Source organism: Sarcophilus harrisii, chromosome 3 (genome assembly GCF_902635505.1).
Source record: "Sarcophilus harrisii chromosome 3, mSarHar1.11, whole genome shotgun sequence".
Classification (NCBI taxonomy): domain Eukaryota; kingdom Metazoa; phylum Chordata; class Mammalia; order Dasyuromorphia; family Dasyuridae; genus Sarcophilus; species Sarcophilus harrisii.
Window position 1 is genome coordinate 595,281,598 of NC_045428.1, and position 26,319 is coordinate 595,307,916.

Genomic DNA, 26,319 nt, shown 5'->3' on the forward strand with positions numbered 1-26,319 from the left:
CCTAAAATTTCAGTATCATTTCTTCAAGTTCATCCCTAAAGTTTACAAAATAAAAGCTATTTCTTATGTCTCTTTACCCCAGCATATATTCCCCTGTCACTCTCTCACCTGGCCAAGAACTAGCCAGGGCTAGTTCTAGGCTGGGCTTTGCCTCTAACATGCTGCTCTGTGACCTTGGGTAAAGTACTTTACTCCTGTCTAGACTTCAAACTCAGGGTCAGGAAGGGCCTTTGAAGCCACATCAGAGCTGGGAGGGACATGAGTGTTCAGTTGGAAGGTTAGAACAGGGGATGTCAGAGCTGGGAGGGGAAGCTTAGAACAGAGAATGTTAGGAGGAGGGGCCTTAGAACAGGGGTGTCAGCTGGGGGAGGGGCCTTAGAACAGGGGTGTCAGCTGGGGGGAGGGGCCTTAACAGGGATGTCAGCTGGGGGGAGGGGACTTAGAATAGGAGAAGTCGGCTGGGGGAGGGGCCTTATAACAGGGGTGTCGGCTGGGGGAGGGGCCGTAGAACAGGGGTGTCAGCTGGGGGAGGGGCCTTAGAACAGGGGTGTCAGCTGGGGGAAGGTACTTAGAATAGGGGATGTCGGCTGGAGGGAGGGGGCTTAGAACAGGAAAGATCAGAGCTGGGGGCGGGTCTTGGTGCAGTCAAGGTCAGGCCATGGAAGTGACTAGAACATAATATGTAACCCATTCCTCCGCCCTCTCTTTCACCGATCTTCTGAACGTGGCCCTTCAGGAACTCTAGCTCTGTTCTTACCGCCCTTCTCTTAACTGGCCAATAAATAAGCGAATCCTTCTCTGGAGGCCACTCCCCCCCCCAAATTAGACCAATAGAGAAGGACCGTCAGGCCACCAATGGAGCGTCGACCTTCTCAGACTAGAGGGAAACTAGTCCCGCCCACAACGCCTAAATCCTAGAGCAGAAGAGTAAGGAAAGAGAGGAGGAGCCTGGGCCAGCTTCCGGCAGTTTGGGGCGGGGCTTATAGCGGCTCCTCCAATAGCCTGAACGAGTCTGGGGCAGAGGGGAGGAGGGTCCAGCGGAGGCCTCGCCTCCTAGAGTGGGGCTAGAGGCCCGAGGCACCGACGGGGTTGGGACCCCGGAGTCCCCCCCAGGAGGGGACAGACAGGAGGTCGAAGGGAAACTTCTTGGTCCCGTGGGGGAGGGGATAACCCCAGGGTTACGTGGGGGAGGGGATAACCCCAGGGTCCCCCAAGGAAAGGGATGGTCCCAGGGGCCCGTGGGGGAGGGGCTGCCTGCATCCTTCTATCAAACCACAAGCATCTTCCCCCCTTTCTCCCCTTCAGCGTGGCCGCCACCTCCTGCTGCAGGCCCAGGGATCCGGGACCATGGCGCCCGGGTGGACGAGGCTCCCACCGCGCCTCTTTCTCCTGGGAGCTGCCCTGGCCCTCACGGGTGGGTGTCTGGGCCGAGGCTCCGCGCTGGGCCCCGGGTGGGAGCTGGTCCCCAGGGCAGGGCCAGCACCTCCTCCCTGCCGCTTTCCCCCCAGGAGCCCTCTTCTGCCACCGGGGCATCCTGATCCGCCTTGGAAAAATCCCCACCCAATTCCTGGCCAACTGGACGTTATCGAAGGAGCAATGTGATGAAGAGGACATGTGTCAGGACACCATTCTGATCTTAGAGACAGGTAGCCCCCCTGCTCCCCGCAGTCTTCCTTTAAGCCTCTCTGCCTTCCGAAAATCCCAATCTTGGAGCAGGCTGTTGTCAGCCTTTTCCTGGTCTAAGCCCCCTCCCAGCCCTGACCTTCCCTGGTCTAGATTTGTTCCTAGCTCTGACATTCTCTGCTCTAAATTTGCTCCCAGTTCTGGCGTTCCATGCGCTAAGATCCTCCCAACTTTGCCTTAGGCCATGTCCAAACTATCTGGTTTTACTCCTGACATGGAAACACAACTTGCTGCCTGCGGAGGCTGCCCAGCCCCCTTTGGGGCGGCTCTAACTGGCAGGACATTTTATTTGAAATCTGCTTCCTGTGACCTCATTGCTCCCATTTTGAACCCAATACATTTTGTTACCAGCCTGTCCTGCATGACCCTGCCAGGCCCTCATGGTGAGAAAAGTAGGTCTTTCATGAGAAAGTAGCACCTGGCCCAAGGCAGCTTCCATCTTGGGGGGATCTGGCCCTGCTCCGGAAATGTCGAGCACCGGGAAGGGGGCCGGTCCACCATGTGCTCCAGGAAAGTGTGACCGGGAGGAGCGCACTGAGCTGAGAGGGATTGAGAAAGGCTTGGGGGCAGGGGGAAGCTGAACCGAGCTTTGAGAGAGGAGCATTCTGGGAGGAGGAAACTCTGCTGACAGAGCCGAGCTAACACCGCGAAGAGTCCAGATATGCCAGGAGAATGGGACATCCGGATACTGAGCTCAAGATGAAATCCTGTGGGGATCAACGTAAAGTCTTGTCCTCGGGCCCAAAAAATCAACTTCGCAGTCTGAGGTAGGGCCAGTTTGACTAGTGAGGATTCAGGGATGCTCAATAAGCCCGGAAAGGCAAGTTGGAGGCAAATTGCAAAGAGCCTGCGATCCCAGGCTGATAAAGGGGGAAGTGTCCAGGATGTCCCAGGGCTGGCGGAGCCCTCAGCAGAAACAAGACAGTTGGAAGGAAGGACCAGTTTTGTGACCCTTTGCCCCATTTGATTCTAATCCCATTCCACCTTGCGTTCTAGAACAGTTGTATCGATTCATAGCTCCACCAACAATGTATTGATTTGTTTTAGAAGACTTTATAAGAGTCTACCAAAGGGGAAAGAGCAAGAGCAAGAAGAGAGAGAGACAGAGACAGAGAGAGAAAAAACAGGAGAGAGGGAAGGGAGAGGAGGAGAGGGAAAGAAGGAGGGAGGGAAAGAGAGGGGAAAGAGAAAACAGGGAGGGAAGGAAAGAGAAGGGAGGGGGAGAGGGAGAGAGTTTAAGGGGATGGCAGGGTTAAGGCGAGTTTTTTCTCTTGCTTTTTTGGGGTGGTTTGGTGGGTTTTGCTTTTGTTTTTTTAGGATAGAGGACACCTGGATAGATTTTAAGCAGCAGTAAACAGGGCAGGAGAAAACAGGACATTGAAGACATGACCAGTGAACAAGGTCCTGAAGGAACTGGGAGGGACAGAAACACAAAGACCCACAGAAGAGCACGTTGAGCAGAAGGGCACCTCGTCCTCAGAGGCTGGAGAACAGAAGAGGGCGGATAGAGCTGGCCTGAAGGCAGAGGGACCAGCGAGAGGAGCGCCGGGCAGTGGGGAGGGCCCAGGCCAGGAACAGGCCGTGGTCTCCTAAGGGAGCAACCCATGGTTCCATGGCCTCCTCCGGCCTTTTGTTTTCCTTTGTTTGGAAGCAGAAAGGGAGGAGGGGAGCAGCTGTGAACAGCAGGAGCAGGTGGGACAGAAGAACTCGGGAGTCCGGATGGTGGCAAGCAGTCAGCCAGGGCCTAATGGAGACGGTGTCTGGTGTACGCCAAGCACTTCATAAGTGTGATTGCAACCCTGGCCGACAGAGGCTCTTAGGCCCATCTCACAGACGAGAAAAGTAACTTACAAGTTAAGGGCCCAGAGTCACTCTGGAAGGAAGTGTCCAAGGCAGGATTTGAACTCGGGTTTTCTTGGGTTCAGGTGCCTCCTAAGTGGCCTCTCCCACCACTGTGGAGAGAGGAAAAGGAGGTCAGTGTGGAGGTGCTGGATCGGGGGAACAGGAAGGATGAAGGAGCCAGAGCCGGGGGAGCAGGAAGAGCAAGTGTGAGAGGAGACAGGTGCAGGGAGAAACAAGATAAACCCAAGATTGGAGCTGGAACCCTGGGGGTCACCTAGACTACCGGCTTCACCCAGCTTCACCTTAGTCCAGAATCACAGGGTCAGAGTTCAGGAAGGGGCTTGGGATACAAGATGGTGGGCCGCCCCCAGGTGCTCTAGGGTAGAGGAAATGGATGGGGGACCAAAGGCCTGGGGGTCGATAGTCCTTGTTGTGAATATAGAGGGGCCAGGCTGGGCCTTACACTCCTCCAGGAAGAGAGGCCCTGGAGAGGAGGTTTCCAAAGGGGGTCCCGGGCTGGGGAATCCTGCCTGGAGAGGCTCCGAAGGCCTGGAGTTTCTCTGCCCCTCCCCCACCGCCCAGGCATGAGGTGGAAAAAGCCTAGGAAGGGGGGAGATGGGGAGCCCCAGAACAGGGACCGACAGTGGGAGGCCCCTCGGGAGCAACGTCCCTTCCCACTGTGGGCCTGCATTGCTGCCCGTGTTTGGGCCAGGGCAGGATTTGAAGCCAGGCCTTCTGGCCAGTGGGGACCACAGCTCCTGCCCTGAGGAGCTCTGTCTTTCAGAACTGCAGGGCATCATCATCGCCACCAAAGGCTGCTTCCGTGAGACCCTGCAGGAGCCCACCGTCGTCAAGTACACGCAGCCCCCCGGCGTGGCGGCCACGTCCTACACGCACTTCTGCTCCACCGACTTCTGTAACAATTACACGGACCCGAAGCCGCTGACGAAGCCCCCCAGAGGGGCAGGTGAGAACGAGAACGGCCCAGCCTTGGAGCAGCATCTCTGACTCCTGCTGTGCGCTCAAGCAGAGCCTTCCTCTCTCCTGGCCTCAGTCTGCTGCTCTGCATGGTGGGCCCATCCCAGACGAGGTTCTGTGGAGCTTCATGGCTCCATGGACCAGGTGGGCCCTAAATCCCGCGGTGACCCTGACATTGTCCCAGCCCAGCCCTTGTGACCCACCTGGATTTTCGAGCAGTTTTCAGAGGGTTTGCCATTTCCTTCCCAGATGAGGAAACTGAGGCAAATGCCCAGGTTCCAGGGCCAGACAGCTAGTAAGTACCAGAGGCAGGATTTGCACTCAGGTCCTCCCGAGTCTGAGCCAGGGTGCTCTCTGCTGTACAACCCAGCTGCCCACTCTGATGACTGGACAAGGTTGGATAACAGCTGGATTATTGGAGACCTTGGGGGAGAGTCCATATGGGTCAGGATGGAAGGAAATGACTGATGGATTTGGGCAGGGAGGGATGGGAAGGACCCTGCGGGGTGGAAACACTCCCTGGATTTGGAGCCAGTGGGTTTGGGCCCATGTTGATGAACAGCTTGTGATCCTGGAGTCTCAGTGGCCTTATCCGTAGGCTCTGACTTCCAGGTCCCCTCCAGCTCTGCTAGGTTGAGACAAGCCTTAGACCCATGGATGTGGCAGCTGGATGGCAGAGCCCAAGGGCCCCCTCCCCTGTCCCCCAGTCAAAAGTTGGCAGTCCCGATCAGTCAGAGCAGAAGGCCTCGGGTGGGGACCTGCAGAGCTTGGGCTTCCCCATGGGTTCTAGGCGCCGGGCCCTCCCGCCTCCAAGAGCCTGGGGACCCAGTCCCCGAGCTGGGTCTGCAGGGGCCCTGCTGACGGCCTTTCTCCTCCCCTTGCAGTCAGCCCTCACCAAGAGGGCCTCATGTGCCCCACCTGCGTCTCCCTGGGGCCCTGTGTTCCCGGCTCCCCGGTCATGCACTGCCCCAAGCTCACCCTCTCCTGCTATAGTGGGACCATCATGATCAAGGGAGGTAGGTGGGTGACCAGATGGGCTGGGGGGGGCTGCCCCACACGGCAGGACCGGCTCCCAGAGGACACGGGGTCCCCCGGGGCTATGGGGAGCCCCCCGGGAGGTGCCTGGAGACCCTCTGCTGAGCACCCTCTCCCCCTCCTCAGGAGGCATCTGGACTCCAGTGGACCTGGAGGGCTGCATGGGCGAGATCAGCTGCCGCCTGTTGAACAAAACACACACCATCGGGCCCCTGGAAGTGAACGAGCTGTGCGACCGTAGCAGCTTGTTCGATAACTTCAGGATGGATGGGGCCAGTGGCCCGCTCCCCACCTCTGTGTGGGCTCTGGGCCTGGGCTCCCTGCTGCTCCTGTAGCCTGGAGGGGAGGGCAAGGGCCCCCTGGTGGGCCTAGCTAGAGCCCCACACCCCCACTGAAGAAAGCTTCTGCTCCCTGCTGCTCCTTCCTGCCTCCTGCCCCTTTCCTCCTTTTCTCTCTTTTACCACCCCCTTCATCTTTCTTCCCTCCTGCCTTTTGCCTTCTCCCTCCTGCCCCCTGCTCCTGCTGCCCCCTTCTGTTCCCTCCTGCCTCCCGCCCTCTGCCCCCCTGGCCCCAACCCCCCCCCCCTGTCCCCCCCCCTTTTTACCCCCCCTCCCCCCCCCCTTTTACCACCCCCCACCCCCCTTTCCCCCCCCCCCGGCCCCCCCCCCTCCCTCCGCCCCCTGCCCCCTCCCCCCCCCCAAACCCATCCCTCCTTTGGCTCCTTTCCTCCTCCCCTCCCCTCCCTTCCCTTTTCCTCCTTGGCCCCCCCATACCCTTTCCTTCCATTTCGCTTTTCCTTCCCCTCCCTCCTCCCTTTTCCCTTTCATTTCCCTCCTGCCCCTAATTGGCCCCCTCTCCTCCTTCCTTCTTTTCTCTCCCTTCTCTTTTTCTCCTTCCCTCCTCCCTTTTGCCCTTCTCCTTCTCTCCTTCCTGCTGCCCTTAATTTCATCCTTTTACACTCCTCCTCCCTCCCCTTTTCCCTTGCATCTCCCCTTTTTTTTAGACCTTCCACTTTCCTTCCCCTCTTTCCTTTTGCTTCCCTTTTCCCTTGGCCCCGTCTCTTCCCTTTTTTCCCCCCGGCCCCTCCAATCTTGGAGGGCAAATTTAAGCCAGACTTAGTCACCTGGAAGTAGCTTTCCAAGGGGGGGGGGGCCCCCCCCCCCAAACGGTTGGGGCCCCCCCCCCCTTTTAAAGGGTTTTTTTGGGGTTTGGGCAAATTTTTTTGTCCGTTTGGGGTTTTGGCCCTTTTCTTTTGATAGAGGAATTCAGCCCATTTACATTTAAGGTTGTTTGGTTCCTGATTATGTTTTATGTTTATTAAATTATTTTGTCAAAAAATAATTTGCTGGCACTAAATCTTACTCTAACCCTCCCCCTCACACACACACACATGCACTCTTCAGACTATAAATGCTCAAAGATCCTGCCTTCCCCCTAGTTTTGCGTGACTGCCTCTTTGTTCTCCCTCCCTCCAGCCTCACCCCAACTCTCTCATGATAATGGCTGCTGACATTTACCGAGCACAGGCTCGCCCTTCGCACAGATGCCTTCCGATCCCCACCCAACAGGCCTGGGAGGTAGATCCTGTTCTCCCCGTTTCACAATTACAGAAATTGAAGCAGATGTGAAGTGACCTTGCAGGAGTCACGCAGTAAGGCTGCATTCGAACTCGGGGCTCTCAGACACACACCCCTCTCTCTGCTCCCCCCACCCCCTTCAGCTATGATTCATGTGATTTAGAATTCTAGTTCCCAGTTTAGTCCAAACTTATTTTTTCCCTGAGAAAGCGCAAGCCCAAAGGGGTCAAATGACTACCAAGGTCCCCTGGCAGGGTGGGATTGAGCCTGGGGCTGCTCCCCATTCCAAACTCTGTTGGAGCTGACTTTTCTCCCCCCCCTGGCCAGTGGCAACAAGCCTCCCCTGGGCTTCCTGCCCTGCTGGGAGGACACGGACTCTTAAAGGATGCTCAGAGCCTGGGTCCAGATTAACTGAGATGCTCCTGGCGGAGGAAGGTCTTCGTCTCAAGGCTCCCGGCCAGAATCTCGCTGGGTCTCAGGCCATTGCCCTGGGCTCCCACCTGGCCTTTCCAGGAGGCGGTTGCGTGCAGGAGGGACAGGCAGCAGTTCCCTGCAGTGTCCGCTGCCCATCCCAGACAGTGCTAATTTTTAGAGGCTTTTTACTTCTCCCTCGGTGCCCGGAGCTAGCTGGGCCCAGGCCCTGGTTCTCTGGGCCACATCCTGCCCTCCTCCACACCATCTCCCCTGAGAAGGCAACATCTATGGTGACCAGAGACTGCTAACGGAGCCCAGGGTCCCCCTGCCCCACCTCTGGCCCAGGAGCCAAGGAGGCCCCTAGAAAGCTGCCACTGGCGCACACACAGCAACCCGTTTGGGCTGTGGGCTGTGAGACAAACCTCAGGCCTCCGGGAGCCTCCAGCAGGGGGCCAGGGGTGGGTTTGGTCAGTCTGCGGGCCCTCCTGGCATGGCCACCCACGTGGACCTGTGCACAGGGGCTGCAGACACACTTTATAACATGGATCCTGAGGCCAGGGGGCGGATCCTGAGGGCCTAGAGTTGGATCTGGGACTTCCACTCCCAAGTCTGGGGCCGCAGGGCCGGCAAGAGTGGAACCCCCCTCCTAGAAATGGGAAGGCTGACGGCTTGGGAGGGCGGGGGTCCCACCTGAAGGAAGACGGTAACAGTAGGAAGACCCCCGGGAAGGGAGCTGTGTTCATCCCCGATCCACACTAAGGGCCGGCGGCTGACAGGAGGGATGGAATAGTCCATTTAAATCTTTATTTGATACCTGTGCGGCAGGTGGCCCGGGCTCGGGTTGCTGAGCTTTGGGCATACCTTCTGCCCCTGGGATCCCAGGGCCGCCTCTGCCGGCCCCCAGGCAGCCCCCCGGGCCCAGGGGCCCCCTCTGCCCGGCTTCCCGGGGGACTGGCAGGATGTCCAGGCCAAGGACGCCTCGGCCTACAGAGTGACCAGCAGTCCCAGCCCGAGGGCCCAGAGCCAGCCGGGCCGGGGCACGCTCCGGCTCCTGGGCCACAGGACACTGTGGTGGTCCAGACACTTCTCGCTCAGGGTGAAGGAGCCCACCGTCTCCATGCCGAGAAAGAGCTCGCAGGCGGGCACGGTGGAGCAGCCGAGCAAACCCAGCACGTAGGAGGTCCCTTCTACAGGAGGGAGAGAGCTGGTGGGTGCCCAGGGCCTCCAAGGCCCTGCTTCTGCCCCCAACTGGGCCTTGGGTGTCCAGAAAATGACTTAGACGGCCTTGAGGGGCCAAGCCCCCCAGCCAGGAACAGAGGCCCTGGGTCAGGGGGTCTGGTGGGGGAGAGCCTCCTATGGAAGGCCTCCTGTGGTGGGGAGCTACCTGGGTCAGGAGCCTCTTGTGGCCCAGAGCCTCCTGGGGGGGAGGCCCCGGATTTTGCATTCTAGCAGCCCACCTGGCGGTGGGGGGGAGGGGGTCCTGGTTGCATGAACTTTTCTGGGCTCACAACCGCCTCGGCGGCCGAGGGAGTGGGCCGGGCCTTTCCCAGAAGCCCCTGCCCATTGTGTGGCCTGAGTCCAGCATTCCCTCCAACCCCTCAGGCCCCACTCTGCCACGCAGACGGTCAGAAGCAGTGCTGGGGCTCAGAGGCCCGTCCTTGCCCCCCACGCCTGTGGCCATAGAACCCAGGGGCCTGGCTCCAGAGGATGCCTCTGCCCCTCCCGTGGGACGGGGACTGCTCCCCGCTGCCGCCCGGCTGGCACTCACCTCCCTTGATGCTGATGGTTCCGTTGTAACACCGGAGGGCCTTCTCGCTGCACGGCCGGAAGCGGACCTTTGTGGGGCAGGAGTACAGGGCCAAGCAGGTTGGGCACCGCAAGGCCTGCTCGGGGTTTCTGATGGCTGGAGGAAGGGAAGGGCCATGGCTGTGGCTGTGGGCTCGGGGGGAGTGCCTGGGGACGGGGGCCTGGGGTCCTGGGGTCCCTCTCTGTGGGCGGCCTCTGCCCAGCGGCCTCTCATCCAAGCCCCCTCTCGCTGTGGCCCCCAGTACTGCGGCGGGCCCAACGCCTCAAGGACGTGGGCCTTCTGCCTGCCCCGTGACACTGTCTGCCCCAGGAGCCCCTGCCCCCTCCCTCCCCACACTGCCAGGGCAGAGCCCGGCTGCCCATCAGTTACCCCGGGCCCTGGCCACAGGCACCCATCCCCTGCCCGGCGTCCTGCACTTCCCGGGGGGCCTCCTGCTCCCTCCGCCGCCACCTTGAGCCGCGGATGGGCCCCAGGCAGGCTCTGCTCTGGCTGAGAAGCTGGGACACAGCCCCAGCTGCCCGAGCCCGGTCCCGGGACCCCCCGGGGAGGCCCCCGCCGGGGGCCTGGGGCTGGTCTGGGAGGCAGGCAGGGGCTGGGCGTGGCTGAGGGCTCTGCCCGGCCTGTGGAGACCAAGGAGAAGTTCCCTGGTGGAGTCCTGATCCCCCATCTGCAAAAACCAGCTAGAAAGCAATGCTCCCTAAAGGGAAACATCTGGCCAGCCTCTGGCCAATGCGCCGAGGGGAGGCTGGGAGGGGAGGCCCAGGGGCCAGATTCCCAAGAATGAGTTTTCCGGCCCCAAGTAAAGACAACAGCATAAAAAGAGGCTTTGGGAGGGGTGGTCTCAGGGTCCCTCCCTATCAGCAACACTACATGGGGGGGGGGTCTAAGCAGGGCAGGAGAGGAGCTCCGGAGAGCTTGGGGGAGTCAGGCGCTCTGTGAGGTCAGCAGACAAGCTCACGGGGAGGGAGCACGGGGACAGGCAAGGGAGACCTGGGAATGCAATAAGAAGGTAGAACGGGCCAGGGGCTTGTTGGCAGATACTAGAGCCTGGGAGGGGGGGAAGTTAGGAGGAGACCAGGGGCTTTAGGCAAAGGGAAGCTCGGGCGCTCTGGCCGCTGAGGGGGTGGGGGCACGGAGAGCGGAGGGCTGCGGGGCACGGAGAGCGGGCTGCGAGCCCGGACCCCGGCTACCTAGGTGGGCCTTGGGCCTCAGCACCGGGGCCGTGCTGCTCGAGTTGTTACAGTAGTTGACATTGCAGAAGCGAACATAGGAAGTGATGATAATTCCTGGTGGGCCCAAGTGCTCCGTGACCCCCGACATCCGGTTCCCTGCTGGAGTGCAGCCTTTACTGCCCATTATCAGTGACTGGGGCCCTAGGAGAGGAGCGGGAGGTTGGCAGAGGCTGGCACCCCCGCGGGGGCTCCGCGCTTCAGGTCAGGTAAAAGGGAGCAGAGAAGCCTCGGGACTTCGGCTTACGTCCCCCACCCCCTTTTCTCCACACTGTGCAACATCCCCACCGGGCGTCATGTTTACATGTTGGCACAAGCCAGACAGACACCCCAAGGAAGGCAAGGATTAGGAGCAGGCGGGAGGGGAGAGAGGGCCCTCGCTGCCATCACCTGGCTTTTCAGATTGGCCAGAAAGGAAACTGAGGAACAGGGCGGGCTCAGCCCAGAAATTCTTGGGGGGGGGGGTTGGCCAGAGTCCTTGACATCCTGGATTAAACGGGACTTCTTTCCCCTAAGTCAGAGAGCGTCCGGGATGATGGGCGGAGGCAGCTGTGGACAGTGGGGGCGCTTGGCCGCTCCTGGCTGGGGAAGTGGGGGCCCCAAACCCCGAGAACCGTCGGCCAGCTCTGCCGGGAAGATGCTTTTTAAGCGGCGCCCTCAGTAAGCAGGGGTCCCAGCAGAGGGGGCGCAGAGGGGGGCACAGAGCGGCTCGGTGACCACAGCCAGGACGCAGGGGGAAGCCGGCCCGGGGCAGGGGCACACGGGCAGGGCCGGGGCCCCTCCAGCTACTCCCACAACTCCGGGGCCTCCTCATTGCTTGTGCCGTGCGATTGCCTGTGGGAGCCGGTGCATCCCAGGGCCCGGGGCAGGGCCTTTCATTGCCGCCTTTTCTGGGGCACCTGAGACCCCATCTTTGGTTCTGACCCAGTGCTCCTCGGGCTGGCTCACCCAGTAATTGCCCTGTGGGTTTTAACGGGCGCTGACCCCCAGCGGGCTTTGAACTTTCCTGAGAGCGGCACATGTCCGGGATGACCCCAGAGGGCATATAGCGAAGAGAAGACTGGGGTTCAGAGAGGGCACGTGAATCACAGGCTATAAAGTTGGGGAACACTCTGGCAACCCTATAATAACCCCTCTTAATGCTCCAGACAAGGACACGGGCGGAGAGTTCTCTAAAGCAGCCTGATTCAAAGCCGCTGCCCCCCCCCCCCCCCCCGCCCCTCCTCCCCTCGCCCCTCCCGCTGCGCTCAGGTTACCTGTCTCCAGCATCAGCAGGGTCTCCTGGCACACCTCCCAGTTCTCACAGCGCCGGGAGTGCCGCAGGCTGGAGCTCCAAAGCTCGGGCTCCGAGCTCAGCTTCCGCCCCAGGTACAGCATCTCCGTGTGGTAACAGGTGATGGGGGGCAGCAGTGGGAACATGGGGTGCATGGGGCGGCTCCCTGCAAGGGGAGGGAGGGCGTGTCAGCCCCTGACGCTCCGGCTCCCACCCCGGGGACCCCCGCAGGGACCCGGCTCCCACCCCGGGGGTCCGTGCTTCCACCCCGGGGACCCCCGCCCGGACACACACACACACACACACCAGTCTGGGCAAGGGAGGCTCCCACGAGTCCGAGCAGCAGCGGGAAGGCTGGGCAGCCCATGGCGCGGGGTCTGCGGCCGTCCCTGGCCCCTGGGACCCAGGAAGAGAGCAGGGCAATGAGGGGCACCCCGCTACTGTCCGCTCCTCCCCCAGACCCGCCGCGGGGTCTCCGCCGTCAGAGCTCGAGCCCTCCCCGCGTCAGGACCCTCCCATCATCGCTCCCACCCAAGCGCTCCCCCAGGGCCCCCTAAGGCGGGGATTGCTAGGGCTCCGCGCCCCCCACCCCCACAACTGGTCTTTAGGTGGGGGGGGCGCTCAGACAGTTAGAGCAGCCTCCAACCCCAACCCTCCCCCACCCGAGCCCCACAGTCCCTGCTTCCTTCCCTCGCAATCAACGAGCATTTATGTGCCCACGCCAAGACCCCCACAGTCTCCCTCTCTCCAACACAGAAAGCTCCTCCCCTCCAACTCTAAGCCCCTCCCACCACAAGCCCCGCCTTCGTCCCAAAACGAGCCCCGCCCCCCCCCCCCCCATAACACAAGCCTCGCCCATCCAATCCTACGTCCGTCCCCTAGGCCACAAGCCCTGCCCTTCCCCTCCCCCACAGCACAAGTCCCGCCTCTTTCCGTCTCCCACATCAGGGCCCACCCCCAAAGGCCCATCCCCTTCTCGGGCCTCGCCTCTCCCTCCCCGCCCTCTCAATCAAGCCCCGCCTCCCTCCCGCCAACGGCCCCTCCCTCGAGCCTGCAGACAGGGGGCGGGGCCAGCTTGCCCCGTCCCCACCCTTCCCCTAATGTGGGGAGGTTGGGGGGAGAAGAGTCCTTGCCCCATTGGTCAGCCAGCCTTTACATCCCTCACATCCCCATCCCATCCCCCGCCATGTCCCATTGGCTAATGTCTTGCAAAGGGGTGGGTTCCTATTGGCTATTTTAAGGGAGGGACGAGGTGCCCTTCAGCATTGGTGGAGAGATTGGCTCCTGGGAGGGGCTTCTCTCCCCATTGGCCGGTGGGGGGCGCGTGACTGACAGAGTGCCCACGTGCTCCAGGTCCTGCTCCTTCCCTTCTTCGCACCTTCCCCTCCAACCTATCCAGCACCAATAGGAGAGTCCGTTACAAAAAAGGACAAGAAACGTCCAAGCAGAGCAGACCCTGCAAAGTTGAGAGGTGGACAAAACAAAGCCGTAGTTTGGCTCCCGTATTCTCTGCTTCCCCATCTCTCTCTGTGGTATCTCCCCAAATGCCGGGGAGGTTCAGGGAGTGGGAGATACCACAAAGGAGAGATGGGGGGAGAAATCTGCCTCCCGGAAGTCTCAGCTGTTACCTTAGTAACGGGATTCGAACCCGCCCCTCACGCCCAGCCCCCTTTCCGTGGTATCCTGGGGGCGGCGGCAGCTGGCTCGGCAGCATCTTCTCCACAGGGTACCGAGAGGGAGAGGTGGAGTTAGCAAACCCATTGCGCAGAGGAGCAAACTGAGGTTTCCCGAGGTGCCCACAGAGGCAGCCTCTCATCCCTAGGATGCGCTGGGTCCCACGCCCCGCCCACTACACCATCCTGCCCGTCTGTCTCGGGAAAGACCACAGGGTACCTTCCACTTCTAAAGGCGTATTTCGGGATGGTTCTGGTAATAACCTTATCTCATTTTCTCCTCACAAGGCGCAGTTATTATTCCCATTTTGTGGCTGTTGTGCAGCAGGGCAGACCCTTCTGGCCCCATGCGCTGTTTCTTTGGCCCAGGGGAGTGGCTCGCCAGTTTTCTTCTTCAGCCCATTTTACAGATGAGGGAGACTGAGGCTCCCATAGATTCAATCTTCTTTTCCAGCCCTGACCTCTCTCCTGATTTCCAGTCTCACCTCTCCCACTACTGGTTACCCAGGTCATACTGAATGTCTTGTAAACTCCTAAACTCTACACATCCAAAATTCGTCTTTTCCTCCCCAAAGCGCCTTTCTTCCTAACTTCTATCTTCCCGGTTACCTTAGGCATCACCTCCTTTCTCTCCTTGCCCCCCCCCATAGTACTCACCTTATCTGCTCCATCTCTCCGGCTTAACTTCTCTCTCCCTCCTCCTCCTTTGCTCTGACCCTGACCTCAGTCAGGTGAACCCTCCTGGCACCTGGATGACCTAACAACCCTGGCTGGTGTCCCAGTTCCCCCTTTCTGCTGTCCATGAGGGCTTCCTAAAGTGCCGTCTCACCCTCCAAGATCAAATACAAACTCCCCGGTTGGATGTTCAAAGACCTCTCTGACCTTTCCAGGTCTCCTACGCTCCCTCACCCCCTCCCTTCCAAGTACCCAGTGATTCACCAGCTGCTCCTTGGACAAAAATAGGCCGTTCTCGCCTGCCTCTTGCGGCCTCTTGGCTAAAATCTCACCCGCACCAGCCCTTGCCTGGTCCTTCTCCCCAGCACCGTCGTCCGCCTCTCGAGATGATCTGCATGAATTTATATGCAATGGCTTCCGTGTTGTTTCCTATTGAACCAGGGGTTTTCTTGGGAGTAGGAACCTTTTTTTTTGCTTTTCTTTTAATCTCCAGTGCCCAGTCCATACCTGGCACATAGTGTGTGCTTTAAAAGGCACTTGTTGGATGACATACAGAAATAATGTGAACAACTGTACAGCTCACAACTATCAAAGTTCTTGCTTTCCAAGGAGGAGGGGGGGACAAAGGGTGGGAGAGAGGGGGGACTCACAATTGTTTAGAAAAGGTTTAAAGGGATTTTTACATGCAATTGGATTTTTTCAAAGTGCTTGTGGACTTCCAGACACTAATGAAATGCAGGTCCCTGGCCTTCCATTCCATGGGATTTCCCAGTGTTTTCCTCCCCTCTCCCACGGATCTACTGATAATTTCAGACTCCCCGCTTTCTCTTCTCCAATATCTACAGGACTCCCCTAACGTAAGACTGTGACTCTACAGCCGAGGCTCTGACACGGCGCCCACACGGGGAGGGCCTTCCCGGGGCCGGACGGGAGCAGCAGGTCGGTCCTCGGAGCGGGAACAGGCCCGGACCTATGTGCTAGCAGCTTGGTGATGGGGATGCGTGACTCATGGAAACAGCCCACGACCACTTTCAATGGAAAGGCGCCTGGAAGCCTCCTCCTCGGGGCTGGAGGCCTGCTGCCCTGAAGGCTTTCTGCCCCGGAGTCCTGGGCACCCCAAGCCCAGAAAGACGGGCGGCAGCGCCCCCCAACCTCACAGCGGGCCCCCCAAACCTGGCAGCGCCTTCCGGCTGCTGCCCACAGAGGAGATCGGACTCCGGGGCCGTCCAGAGAGTGGGACAGTCCCTAGAGGCGGCGGCCTAGGCTAGGGAGCCACTCGCACCTGCCCAGCGAATCTGGGTCAGGTGACAAAGGCCCGGCTCCGGCCCGCTGCTCGCCCCGCCGCTTCTGCTCCCCGCGGAAGCTCCCGGACCTTCTGGCCCCGTTCTGGCCCCTCCCCGCCGGCCCCGACGTAGCCACCTCCCTGCGGCCCGCCCCCGCCGCGTACACCGCGCTTCCAACCCTCCCTCCGAGCCGTCAGTTCTCCAGGAGCAAACAACTCGGGCCAGCGTAAATAGGCGGTGGTTTTATTTTCCAGGAGACCTGCTCGCCTGGCGGGCGGGGCGGGGAGAGGCTGGCTTGGGGCGGGACCGGCCCAGCCCCGGGCAGAGGGAGTCTGGGTTCGGGGGCGTGTCCCGGGGGATCACGGGAGCGCGGTAGCGGCCGCGGCCGCCAGGAGCGCCGCCAGCGGCAGGGCCAGGGGGCGCGGGGAGCCGCCCTTGGGGGGGAGCTGCCCCGCGTTGCTTCGGTCGCTGTGGCCCACGGCCCCCCTGCCGGCCCCGCCCTCCTCGCGGGGAGTCTCCGCGGGGGCCTCGGAGCGGGGGGCGGGGGCGGGGGCCTCGGAGCGGGGGGCGGGGGCCCGCGGGGTGGGGGCGGGGGGCCGGCGCGCGGAGGGGGCCGGGGGAGCCGTGGCAGCGGGGCTGGGCGCCGAGGGCTTCGTGGCCGTGGAATTGGGGCGGGCGGTGGTGGGCGGGGGCAGCACCACCAGGGGGGGGATGCCCGGAGCGAAGTAGGTCTTGTTGCGGAGGTCGGCGTTGCAGCGCGAGCCCTCGCAGCAGGAGCCGCTGAGGGAGAAGCCGGGGCCCGTCACCCCGTCTCGGGTGCAGCCCTCGTCCTGCACGCAGCCGCGCACCGGCAAGGACACCGTCACGTTGGCTGAGGGAAAGCAAGGGGCGGGGCGGCGGTTAGAGCCGGGGGGAGGGGCGGGAGGGGGAGGGGCTCGGGAGGCCCGCCACCCTCTCGGGGCCTCGGTTTCCAAATCTGTGAACAGACCCCCCGATTCAGTCACCGAGTGATCCGCCATGGCCTTCTCCCCGAAGGGATTACAGCCCCCGGGAGGGGAAGGCAGGCTGAGGGGCCGGGAGCCATTTCCCCCACGGAGCGGGAGGGGGCTCTTCCCCGAGGAGGAAAGGAGGGGATGCCGGGAGCATCGGGGCCCTCCTCCACCCCCAGCCCGCGGGGTCGCTCTTCTCTCTCCTCCAATCCCCTCCCACTTGTGTCTCCCCCTCCCCCTCCCCACCGCAAGCCGCCTGAGGGCAAGGACGTCTCTGTTTGGCCGAGGCGGGGGCGCCCTCGGGCATCCCCTCCCCCTCCCCCTCCCATCCCCCCTCACCTGCGGTCAGGGTGACGTTCCCGTCAAAGCAGCCCTTGTGCAGCCGGTCCCCCGCGTTGTAGCACTGGGCCAGGGGGGGCTTAGAGCCCGCGCAGGCCTCCCGGCTCAGCCCCACGCAGCTGTAGCACTCCACTCCGTTGGGCTCGTGGGCGCTCTCGTTCCCTGTGAGGGCGACGGAAGGGGGCGGTGGGTGAGATTCCGCGGGCTCCCCCGCCTCACCCCTCCCCCCACCCCCCCCCCTCCCCCACCCCCACCCCTGGGTCAGGAGCCAGGAAGCCTCATCCTTGGGAGCTCAGATCTGGCCTCTGACACTTAGCACCTCTAGCTGTGTGACCCTGGGCAAGTCACTTAACCCCCAATGCCTCAGCCAAAAAAAGTCAACTTAATATTTTTTGGTGAAGCATTTTGCAAAACTTAAAATGCTGTATACATGTAAATTAATTTTATTAAGTTTTATTTTCTGCTTGTTCCTCAATGGGGCCAAAATAGGAGGGAGGGATTAATTAAATCAATCTAATTAAAACTAATTAATTAATGAATTATTAATGAAAATTATTTTATATGTATTGTGTAGCATGTGCACAGACAGCTGTATAAAACAAAGCTAAGAAAATACAATTTATTTTTGCAAAGATTATCTATGGATGTATTTCCATCTATATCCAAAGCAAGGATTGTTTTAAAAATAAAAATAAACAATGTCATCTCATTAGGGCTGACCCAGTGTCCCATCATCCAACGGTCTTTGGGAATCCAGGCAGTTATCCAGAGCCCCCCACCTCGTGTCATTTGCCATGAGCTTACTAACTCTTTGTTAAATAGCCCGGGTCCGAGCACGGGCCCTGGGTGCTCCTCTAGAGCCTCCTCGGGGAGACCAGCCCTTAATGGCAGCTCCTCGAGTCTGTTTCACCAATTCTGCACCCACCGAGCTGGGCCATTGCCCGGCTCGAGGGCATCCTCCATTTTGGCCAGGAAAGAAAGGCATGGGATCCTTTGTCATCGCTTGGCAAAAATGCCCATCAATGCTACCAGGGTGGCAACCAGGCCAAAATGGGGCCAAGCAAAGCGCCCTTAGAAAGGTGGGCTCAGGGTGGGCTCCTGGGGGTCACCTAGCCAAGCTCTTCACTTTACGGAGGGGGAGACTAAGGCCCAGGGCAGGGAAGCAGCTTGGCCAGCATCCCATGACTAGAGAACAGCAGGATCAGAATCTGGACTCAGCCCCTCTGGTTTCCATCCAGAGAACGGGTCCCCGTGTCCCCTCCCCGGACGCCCGGCCCCCCACTCACCGCTGGGGTTCAGGCGGTGGGAGGTCAGGTTGAGCTGGTTGTTGCACTTGTCCTTGTCGCACTGATGCAGCTGGTGGAAGGCCAGGATCCCGTGCAGGTCCAGCCCCCGGTCATTCTTTCCCGAGAGTCCTGAGCCACAGCCGCGGATGGCCAGCGAGAACTGCCCGTGGACTTGGGGGAAGAAGCGGGCACCAGTGGGATGAGAAGGGAAGGGTCGGAGCAGGGAGGAGTCAAGGAGGACCAGGAGGGGGAGGAGTCAGAGGGAGACTCCAGAGGGGGAGGACTTGGAAGTGGAGAAGTGAGAGGAGGAGGACTCAAGATAGAGGGAGGAGCCAGAAAGAAAGGATGCAAAAGAGAAAGATCCAGAGGGGAAGGATGCTGAGACTGGGTGGGTAGGGGAAGGCAGAGAGAGGTTTGAGAAGAAAGGGATTTCAAAGAGCTCAAAATGGAGTGAGCTGAACATTCAGAGCTGGTGAGGGCAGCTCAAAGGGAGGACTCAGGGAGACTCCAGAGGGGGTTAGACTTAGACAGAGGGAGAACTCAGAGGGAGACTCCAGAGGGGGAGGACTCAGAAGTGGAGAACTGAGAGGAGGACTCAGACAGAGGGAGGACTCAGGGGAGCAGCCGCATGGGGTGGGGTCTGAGGTCTCTGAGGCAATGGTGGGAGTGGAGATTTGGGGCCTCCTGGATGGACTGTTTGTCCAGGGGCCCAGGGTTCCATGTGATAAAGCTTCACAGTCATGTGGGCTCATGCACAGATGAGCCTGGACCCTCCGGGAAAGTAGGTGAGTGTGATGGGGAGGGGCTGACTCAGAAACTGCTCCCCTCAACTTCCTGGGGCTCCATCTATCCCCAAATCTTATGGTCCAGGTCCCCAGACCCCTGAGCACTTGCTTAACTCCATTGCCAAGGAGACCCCAGCTCCCCCCCCCCCAAGGAAATGGGCCGACCCAGGGGCTTTGTAGGTCTGGATTTACCCCTGAAGTCCTTCCACATGACGGGGTCCCCCACCCTCCACAGGCCGACCCTCCCCCCAGGGCCCCTTACTCACTGGTCTCCACAGCCCCCACAGCCTCTGTGCAGACCCCCAGGTGTGCAGGGCAGGTAACCACCTTCATCTTCTCTAGGGAACATCCTCCGTCGGCTTTCTGGATGCAGCTGTAGCACTGAAGAGCCGAGGCACCTGGGAGAGGGTCATCCACGTCACCCTCTTGCACTCCCACGGCCTTCTTGCCCCATTGCAGAGGCGCCTCTCCCCGGGAGCCCTCCCCAAGCCTAGAGGTCCTGGCCGGCTGCCCCGGCCCCGGCTGCGAGCAGACCTCGCCTAGGACCTCCCACAGACGGCAGGCCCTCCCCTCCACCATCGTCGGGCCTCCTGGGGCCAAGAGGTCCCTCTGCGGCTCTTTGAGCTGAGGTGTAGCTTTCAGTCCCTCTCCCCGGCCCGGGCCAATCTTCCTGTTTTCTCGCTGGGAGCCGGGGCGTGGGGCTCCTCTCTGCCGAGAGCGGAGGACCCCTTGGCCTTGTAAGCGCGGGAAGCCCCCTGGCCCACTCTCCCCAGGGCCAGGGAGCCCAACTCCTCCTGCTAACCCTTCTGAAGACCCCTGGCCACAGCCCCTCTCCCCGTGGAGGAACATCTCCCATCCCTGTGACGCCCCCTCTCCTGCCCCCATCCTGGGCTCTGCCCGGGATGCAGAAGTGCCTCCTCCTGCCCTGGCTCACCTGGGCCGAGCAGGGACAAGAGCAGGACAGTGGCCCCGAGGATCCCTGGGCTGCACTTTCTCTCCATGGCTGCTCCGTCCTGCTGCTTCCGCGGTCCCCCGGGGTGTGTCGGCGCTGCGCCCCAGCCTGGCCCTCTTACCTGAACCCCGAGATGAGTAATCGCCCCCAGGCCCTCGCTCTCTCCTCCCCCCGCCCAGCCCGGCGTTGGCTCTGGGGCGGGCCCCCCTTTCCTTGCGTCACGTCCCAGGGAGAGGGGAGCAGCCTCTGACTGCAGCCGGGAGCACCCCGGGGAGCAGGGCCCTGCCCTGGGGCCGCTGGTGCTGGGAAGTGACTGGGTGGGGCAGAGGGGCAGGCGCTCAAGCCCATCTCCATCCCCAGAGCTCTGCGAGGGGCAGCTGGGCCAAGCCCCTCTTTGGGCATGTGGGGAAACTGAGGCTCAGGGAGGCGAAAGTGATTCGTCTGAGCATTTCTCCCAGCCTCAGTTTCCTTTTCTGTAAAACGGGATAACGACACCTGCTTCGGAAAAACTTGTTGTGGGGATTAAGTGAGATAATCCAAGTGAAAGCATTTTGGAAACCTGAAAGTGTTGGGAAACTGCCACTTCTTACTTTCCAGAAGGAAAGTTTCACCATCCCAGAGTTCGGCATCTCTAGGGATCCCTGGGCCTAGAAGGACCCTCCCGGGAGCCCAACATGAACGTTTGGGGGGCCAGGCAGGCCTACAAGTTCAGTCTCTATTCTGCCCCCCAATAGTGCGGGGCTGTCTTCCCCGGTGCTGGCAGGAAGCCACAGGAGAGGAGGCTTCCCAGGCCCGAGGGGGGGGTCCCTCAGCGCCCCAGCACCCTGAATGCAAAGCTGTCACTGAACTTGTCTGCACCCCCCCCCAGCTTTAAACTTCAGGGGCCTGGGCAGGAGGGGGAGGGGAGCGTGGGAGCCCAAGTTTCGAGGGCGGGCCCGATCCAGGGCTCCCTCCCCAAACTGGCTGGACCGGAGAGACAGGCATCGGGGGCGGGGGGGGGGGGCAGGGCTGGTGCAGGGTGCCTCTGTCTGGGCCTGCAGGACCCTCAGTGACTCCCTAACCCCCGAGAGACCATCTCCTCCGACCGCATCCATTTACACAGTTTGGGAACCGAAGCCCAGCGAGAGGAAGGGACTCGGGGCAAGTTTGCAGTTATTTTAGTCAGGTCCTTTTCCTGGTGGAAATAAAAGTTTTATCAAAAGCCAGGTTTGGACTGGCTGAGGGTCGCCCTGTTCCAACTCTCTGTTCTTCCCATGGTCCCCCCTGCCGCCTTCTCATCCCTCTGTCCCCGTGGCCTCCAGTTCTGACGCATGGTGCTCTGCGTTCTAAGGAGGCGGCTAAAATCCCCTGGTTCCTGGGGCCCTTTCTTCAGAGAATAAACCATCCAGGAGGAAGCAAGGGCCAGCAGGACAATGCAGAAAGTCGCTTGTGGGAGTCATCCTGTCTCCAAACCCAGCACAAGACAGAGATTCGGCCTCTCAGAGAACTCTTGTGTTCTCCTCTGTGATGGAAAAATTCCCTTTTTACATTTTGTTTTAGTGTCTAAGTTAAACAAACAAAAACCCGGAGATGGATGTGGGGATGGCCACTTTCCCTCTGGGCGGCACCCTCTCATCCAGAGGGTCTTAATTGGGCTTTTCTGAGAGGTTTTGGGTCCCTGTACGTGGATGGGAGAAATCAGGCCTTTCTTTAAAGTTCCTGGGATCTTTTGTAATCATCCGTCTGTTATTCTGAAAAACAGGATTTTAGGCGTCTCTTGGCTTAATCGGGCTGGGCAAAGGGGCCCGGTCAGAGCCCCTGTCCTTGACCCCTTCAGGACAATCCTTTTGATCTCCAGTTTGGGTTTGGATGGAGTGAAAGGATGAGGGCTGGGGGAGCAGCCCCAGAACTTGCGCCGAGGGAGGATCAGCGCTTCCTTCCCAAGGGTGGGGCTCGAGGCTTCCTGCGGGTCATGGGAGGAGAAGGGGCACCGGAGGCTCCCTGACTCAGAGCCGCGTCGGAGCCCCAGCGCCCGCCTCAAGCCCACAGGGTGTATCTGCCTAGCGTTCTCCCCGAGTGCCCCCCAAAGAAAGGCTGGGAGAGCCAGGACGCCTGCTGTCCCTGAATCGTGAAAAAGGCTCACAGGCGAAGGGCCCCTGGGGGTAAGGAATGGAGCTCAGGACGTGGGGGTCCCGGGATGAAGGGGGTGGGGTGGGCACTCCTAGGGCCCTGAGGAGGCGGATGGGGAGAGAGGGGGTCCTGAGAGTAAGGCGCTTGGAGGAGCAGCTCGCCCGGGCTGGCGGCGAACAACGACGGCCACGATGGTTTTTCCAGTGTTTAATTTAACCCCACGTGTGCATCAATAAATAACCCCCCCGCCCCCGCCCCCGGAGAGTCCTCGGGGTGAAGCCGGCAGCCGCTTCCTCCGGGGCACTTGGGGGAGCTCGGAACCGGCCGAGCAGAGGCGGCCCACCGGGCGGAGGAGACCGTTTCAGGGGACTGGGCTTCCGGGGGGGTGGGGGGGGGGCAGCGGGGCTACGAACGTTCGGGAGTTACCTGGGAATACGAAAGCTCCCGGGAACGTTACCGGCAATAGAACACTGGGGGAACTAATACTCGAGAGAGGGCGGGGCCTCCCGGGAAAGTTACAAGCCATAAACACTGGGGGCACGAACGTTCGGAGAGGGCGGGGCCTCCCGGGAAAGTTACAAGCAATAGAACACCGGGGGTACTAATACTCGAGAGAGGGCGGGGCCTCCCGGGAAAGTTACAAGCAATAGAACACCGGGGGTACTAATACTCGAGAGAGGGCGGGGCCTCCCGGGAAAGTTACAAGCAATAGAACACCGGGGGTACTAATACTCGAGAGAGGGCGGGGCCTCCCGGGAAAGTTACAAGCAATAGAACACCGGGGGTACTAATACTCGAGAGAGGGCGGGGCCTCCCGGGAAAGTTACAAGCAATAGAACACCGGGGGTACTAATACTCGAGAGAGGGCGGGGCCTCCCGGGAAAGTTCAAAGAACACTGAGGGAAAATTCGGGAGGGCGGGCCTCCCGGAAAGACAGCCAAAAACACTGGGGCACGAACGTTCGGAGGGCGGGCCTCCCGGGGGCCGCAAAGAACACTGAGGGTAAGAACGTTCGGGAGGGCGGGCCTCCCCGGAAAGGCGAGAAACTGAGGGTAAGAACGTTCGGAGAGGGCGGGGCCTCCCGGGAAAGTTACAAGCAATAGAACACCGGGGGTACTAATACTCGAGAGAGGGCGGGGCCTCCCGGGAAAGTTACAAGCAATAGAACACCGGGGGTACTAATACTCGAGAGAGGGCGGGGCCTCCCGGGAAAGTTACAAGCAATAGAACACCGGGGGTACTAATACTCGAGAGAGGGCGGGGCCTCCCGGGAAAGTTACAAGCAATAGAACACCGGGGGTACTAATACTCGAGAGAGGGCGGGGCCTCCCGGGAAAGTTACAAGCAATAGAACACCGGGGGTACTAATACTCGAGAGAGGGCGGGGCCTCCCGGGAAAGTTACAAGCAATAGAACACCGGGGGTACTAATACTCGAGAGAGGGCGGGGCTTCCCGGGAAAGTTACAAGCAATAGGACACCGGGGGTACTAATACTCGAGAGAGGGCGGGGCCTCCCGGGAAAGTTACAAGCAATAGAACACTGAGGGTAAGAACGTTCGGCGAGGGCGGGGCCTCCCGGGGAACTCGGAGACTAGAAGGCCCGAGCTGTAAACGCTGGGGGCGGATTCATAGCATCCGGGACGAGCCGGAAGGACCGAGCCTGTCCAGCCTCGTTTTACAGAAGGGGAAACTGAGGGCCGAGCCAGGCCTGGGCCGCGTTACTAGGAGGCAGTGGGCGGGGGCTCCTGGGGAGGCGGAGCCGGCGGGTCAGGGGGCGTGGTTCTCATCTGCGGCGGTCACGATGACATCGATCCAGATGCGCATGGCCTCCGGGCTGGGGGCCACCATGTAGAAGAGGCGCTCGTAGGTCTTGACGCAGAACGTCAGGCGGGGGCTGGGGCTCTGAGGGATGAAGGGGCGAGCATTCGGTGGCCCGCTCCCGGGCCCCGGCCTCTGAGCCCCCAGCCCGGGGCGACACCATCCTCCGGGCCCGAGCCCGCTTTCCCCCTTGCTCAGCCCCCCCCCCCCCAAGATGCGTATTTGGAGGAAGCGGGGGCCGTGATGTAGCCTCCCCACAAAGTCAGCTGGGGGGGAGGGGCATACTCTGGGGAGACTGAGGCCCAGAAAGAAACAAGTGCCACGGCCATACCCGAGGCAGAAAGCGCAGATTCTGAATCATGAGAAAGAACCACACAATGTCGGGGATGGAAGGAAGAAGGAGGGAGGGAATGTCCGTGAGGGGAGGCCCAGGAAGGAACCTGCGGGCAGGCAGGGGAAGCCGGGCCTAAAGGGGCAGGGTCTCCTCCCGCCCCTCTGAGCCCTCACTGGGCCCCTGGGCCCGCCCGAGTATTTTGGGGAAGGGAAGCTGACCTTGAAGGCGCACCGCAGGTGGTCGTAATACACCTCTTCTATGGCTTGGAAGTAGATGACTCCCTTCAGTTTGGTCTCCTCTTTGTCTGGGGGGGGGGGGGAGAATGGGGAGGGGTTTGGTTCTGGTTTGGGGGGAGAGGGAGGGAAGGCCTGGAGCCCTTCCAGCAGGTCACTGCAGTGGACAGGGCGGGGGCGGGGAATGAGCCCCACAGCTGAGGCTAAGGTCAGGGTCCACATCGGAGCCCTGAGGTCAAAGATCCTCGAGACTGCACACCCAGCGCGGGAGCCCTGGGCCCTCCAAGGCTGGAATTCAGAGCCTGTGGGACCTGGGCCCTCCAAGGCTGGAATTTAGAACCGTGGGGACCTGGGTCATCCAAGCCTGGAATTTAAAACTGTGGGGCCTGGGCCCTCCAAGGCTGGAATTTAGAACCGTGGGGACCTGGGAGATAATTTTACAGAGGAGGAAACTGAGGCAGAGCCAGGCTACAGAACCCAGGTTTGAGGTGTTCAGCCTCGCTTTAAGAGGAGAGCAGCTCACTAATTTGGCCCCATGCCTTGACCTGAAGCAAGGGAGCCGTGGGGAAGGGTCGCCCCTCACCAGCGTAGTAGGCCAGGCGGCGAGCGTGGCGGTCGAAGCAGAACCACCGCTTCCTCCAGGTCTTGATGCGGCCCCCCACCTTCACCAGAGGTCCCCGGCAGCAGCCGCTGGTCACTCGGACGTGAGGGCAGCTTTCGGGGCTGTGGCCCCAGCGTTCCAGGTGCTGGTACAAGTCCAGGACCCGGGGGCCCGGAGGCCGGGGCGGGGGCGGCGGCGGGGCCTGGACGAGGGGGACACATGTGCAGGGGGCTGTGGCTGCAGGAGCGATGGGGAAGAGGAGGGAGGAGCCGCCGGCTGGCGGGAGGAGTGGGAGCTGGAGCTCATTAGGCCGCCGTTTGTGCCTGTGTGGCAGGTATGGCCGGTAGCTCAGGGACTGTCTCCACTGCGCAGTGGAGGAAACTCAGAAAGGTGGGGCCGTTGTTGCTTAGGAGGATTTAAGGTTGGGGAGGGACGGGAGGGCCGGGGTGCTGGGGATGGTCCTTATGGACCGGGATGCGTCATAGAGTGGGGAGAGAGAAAAGGGCCTCGGGGAGCCAGGGAGCACTGACCATGATGGCTGGAACAGGTCTGGCTTCCTCCTTGCTCCTCTTCGTCCCCTCCTGGGGGGTCAGAGCGGGAAGGAGGTCAGGGGGGACCCAAGACCCCAAACCTGTGCCCCCATGAGCAGCAACAGCAAAGGCAGGGATGGGACCAGTGGGAGGAGGGCGATGGGGAATGGAATCGGTACATTCTGGTCCCTTAAGAGGGGGGGCCCCTCCGGGCCCGAAAGGGGGGGGGGGCCCCCCCAGCGGGGGTTTTGGGTGGGCTAAACCCCCTTTCCCGGGCCTGGGGCCCCCCCTTTTTCGGGGGAAACCGGGCCCCAGAACGGGGGGGCCCACCGAAAAGGAAAGAAAAGGGCCCAACCCCCCCCGGGGCCCGGGCCCCACCCCCAGGCCGGGGCCCAGGGAAGGGGCAGGGGGGGGGCCCCCCCGGGGAGGGGGGCCCGGGCCCCAAAGGGGGGGGGCTTTGGGCCACCCCCCGCCCCCCCTGGGGGCCCCCGGGCGGGGGAAATTTGGGGGCGGGCCAGGCCAGGGGGGGGGGGGGAAACCCCGGGGAAGGGGGGGCCCCCCCCGGGGGGAAACGGGCCCCGGGCCCCCCTTTGGGGGGGGAAGGGGAAAGGGAGGGGGGGTTAAAAACGGGGGGGGGGGGCCCCCCCGGGGGGGGCCGGGGGGGGGGGGGATTGGGGGGGGGGGGAGGGGGGGGAAAGGGGGGGGGGGGGGGCCCGGTGGTTTTTTGGGGTTTTTGCCGGGTTTCCCGGGAAGAAAGGGGCCAGGGGGGGGGGGCGGGGGGGGGCAAGGTCCCGGGGGTGGGAAATTTGGGGGCCCCGGGGGGTTGGGGGGGGGGGAGGGGTTGATTGGGGGGGGGGGGGGGGTTGAGGAAGG

General features: G+C 61.4%; 4 protein-coding genes across 4 annotated transcripts; 1 reads left to right on the forward strand and 3 right to left on the reverse strand.

Annotated features, from left to right (window-relative positions):
* The first annotated feature begins 961 nt into the window (after positions 1-961).
* Positions 962-6,074, forward strand: TEX101 (testis expressed 101). The gene is made up of 6 exons (XM_031963262.1): positions 962-1,130; positions 1,306-1,414; positions 1,509-1,646; positions 4,310-4,492; positions 5,388-5,519; positions 5,665-6,074. The coding sequence occupies exons 2-6, from the start codon at positions 1,348-1,350 to the stop codon at positions 5,871-5,873; spliced, it is 729 nt and encodes a 242-aa protein (XP_031819122.1). The 5' UTR covers positions 962-1,130; positions 1,306-1,347; the 3' UTR covers positions 5,874-6,074.
* Positions 6,075-8,310: 2,236 nt separating this feature from the next.
* On the reverse strand, positions 8,311-12,848 carry LOC111720107 (testis-expressed protein 101-like). Its single transcript, XM_031963264.1, has 6 exons — positions 12,794-12,848; positions 12,145-12,234; positions 11,822-12,004; positions 10,527-10,709; positions 9,298-9,432; positions 8,311-8,716 (listed from the first exon to the last, which is right to left on the reverse strand). The coding sequence occupies exons 2-6, from the start codon at positions 12,203-12,205 to the stop codon at positions 8,514-8,516; spliced, it is 765 nt and encodes a 254-aa protein (XP_031819124.1). The 5' UTR covers positions 12,206-12,234; positions 12,794-12,848; the 3' UTR covers positions 8,311-8,513.
* Positions 12,849-15,696: 2,848 nt separating this feature from the next.
* LYPD3 (LY6/PLAUR domain containing 3) lies at positions 15,697-19,888 on the reverse strand. Its single transcript, XM_031963263.1, has 5 exons — positions 19,803-19,888; positions 19,135-19,266; positions 18,084-18,254; positions 16,798-16,959; positions 15,697-16,340 (listed from the first exon to the last, which is right to left on the reverse strand). Exons 1-5 carry the CDS (start codon positions 19,867-19,869, stop codon positions 15,829-15,831), a joined length of 1,044 nt encoding a protein of 347 aa, XP_031819123.1. The 5' UTR covers positions 19,870-19,888; the 3' UTR covers positions 15,697-15,828.
* A 3,088-nt stretch (positions 19,889-22,976) lies between these two features.
* Positions 22,977-25,623, reverse strand: PHLDB3 (pleckstrin homology like domain family B member 3). Its single transcript, XM_031963265.1, has 4 exons — positions 25,447-25,623; positions 24,899-25,118; positions 24,301-24,386; positions 22,977-23,832 (listed from the first exon to the last, which is right to left on the reverse strand). The coding sequence occupies exons 1-4, from the start codon at positions 25,447-25,449 to the stop codon at positions 23,698-23,700; spliced, it is 444 nt and encodes a 147-aa protein (XP_031819125.1). The 5' UTR covers positions 25,450-25,623; the 3' UTR covers positions 22,977-23,697.
* Positions 25,624-26,319: the final 696 nt, after the last annotated feature.

Coding starts and splice junctions, on each gene's coding strand:
- LOC111720107 (XM_031963264.1), bottom strand. CDS start 12,205: ATGGGCTGCCCAGCCTTCCCGCTGCTGCTCGGACTCGTGGGAGCCTCC. Junction 12,005..12,144: donor AGCCTCCCTTGCCCAGACTG/GTGTGTGTGTGT, acceptor CTCCCCTTGCAG/GGAGCCGCCCCATGCACCCC. Junction 8,717..9,297: donor AACCATCAGCATCAAGGGAG/GTGAGTGCCAGC, acceptor TCCCTCCTGTAG/AAGGGACCTCCTACGTGCTG.
- TEX101 (XM_031963262.1), top strand. CDS start 1,348: ATGGCGCCCGGGTGGACGAGGCTCCCACCGCGCCTCTTTCTCCTGGGA. Junction 1,647..4,309: donor CATTCTGATCTTAGAGACAG/GTAGCCCCCCTG, acceptor TCTGTCTTTCAG/AACTGCAGGGCATCATCATC. Junction 5,520..5,664: donor GACCATCATGATCAAGGGAG/GTAGGTGGGTGA, acceptor CCCCCTCCTCAG/GAGGCATCTGGACTCCAGTG.
- LYPD3 (XM_031963263.1), bottom strand. CDS start 19,869: ATGGAGAGAAAGTGCAGCCCAGGGATCCTCGGGGCCACTGTCCTGCTC. Junction 19,267..19,802: donor CTTGTCCCTGCTCGGCCCAG/GTGAGCCAGGGC, acceptor ACCCTCTCCCAG/GTGCCTCGGCTCTTCAGTGC. Junction 18,255..19,134: donor TGTGGGGGCTGTGGAGACCA/GTGAGTAAGGGG, acceptor TCTTCCCCCAAG/TCCACGGGCAGTTCTCGCTG.
- PHLDB3 (XM_031963265.1), bottom strand. Junction 24,387..24,898: donor CCGCCTGGCCTACTACGCTG/GTGAGGGGCGAC, acceptor CCCCCCCCCCAG/ACAAAGAGGAGACCAAACTG. Junction 23,833..24,300: donor ACCTGCGGTGCGCCTTCAAG/GTCAGCTTCCCT, acceptor TTCATCCCTCAG/AGCCCCAGCCCCCGCCTGAC.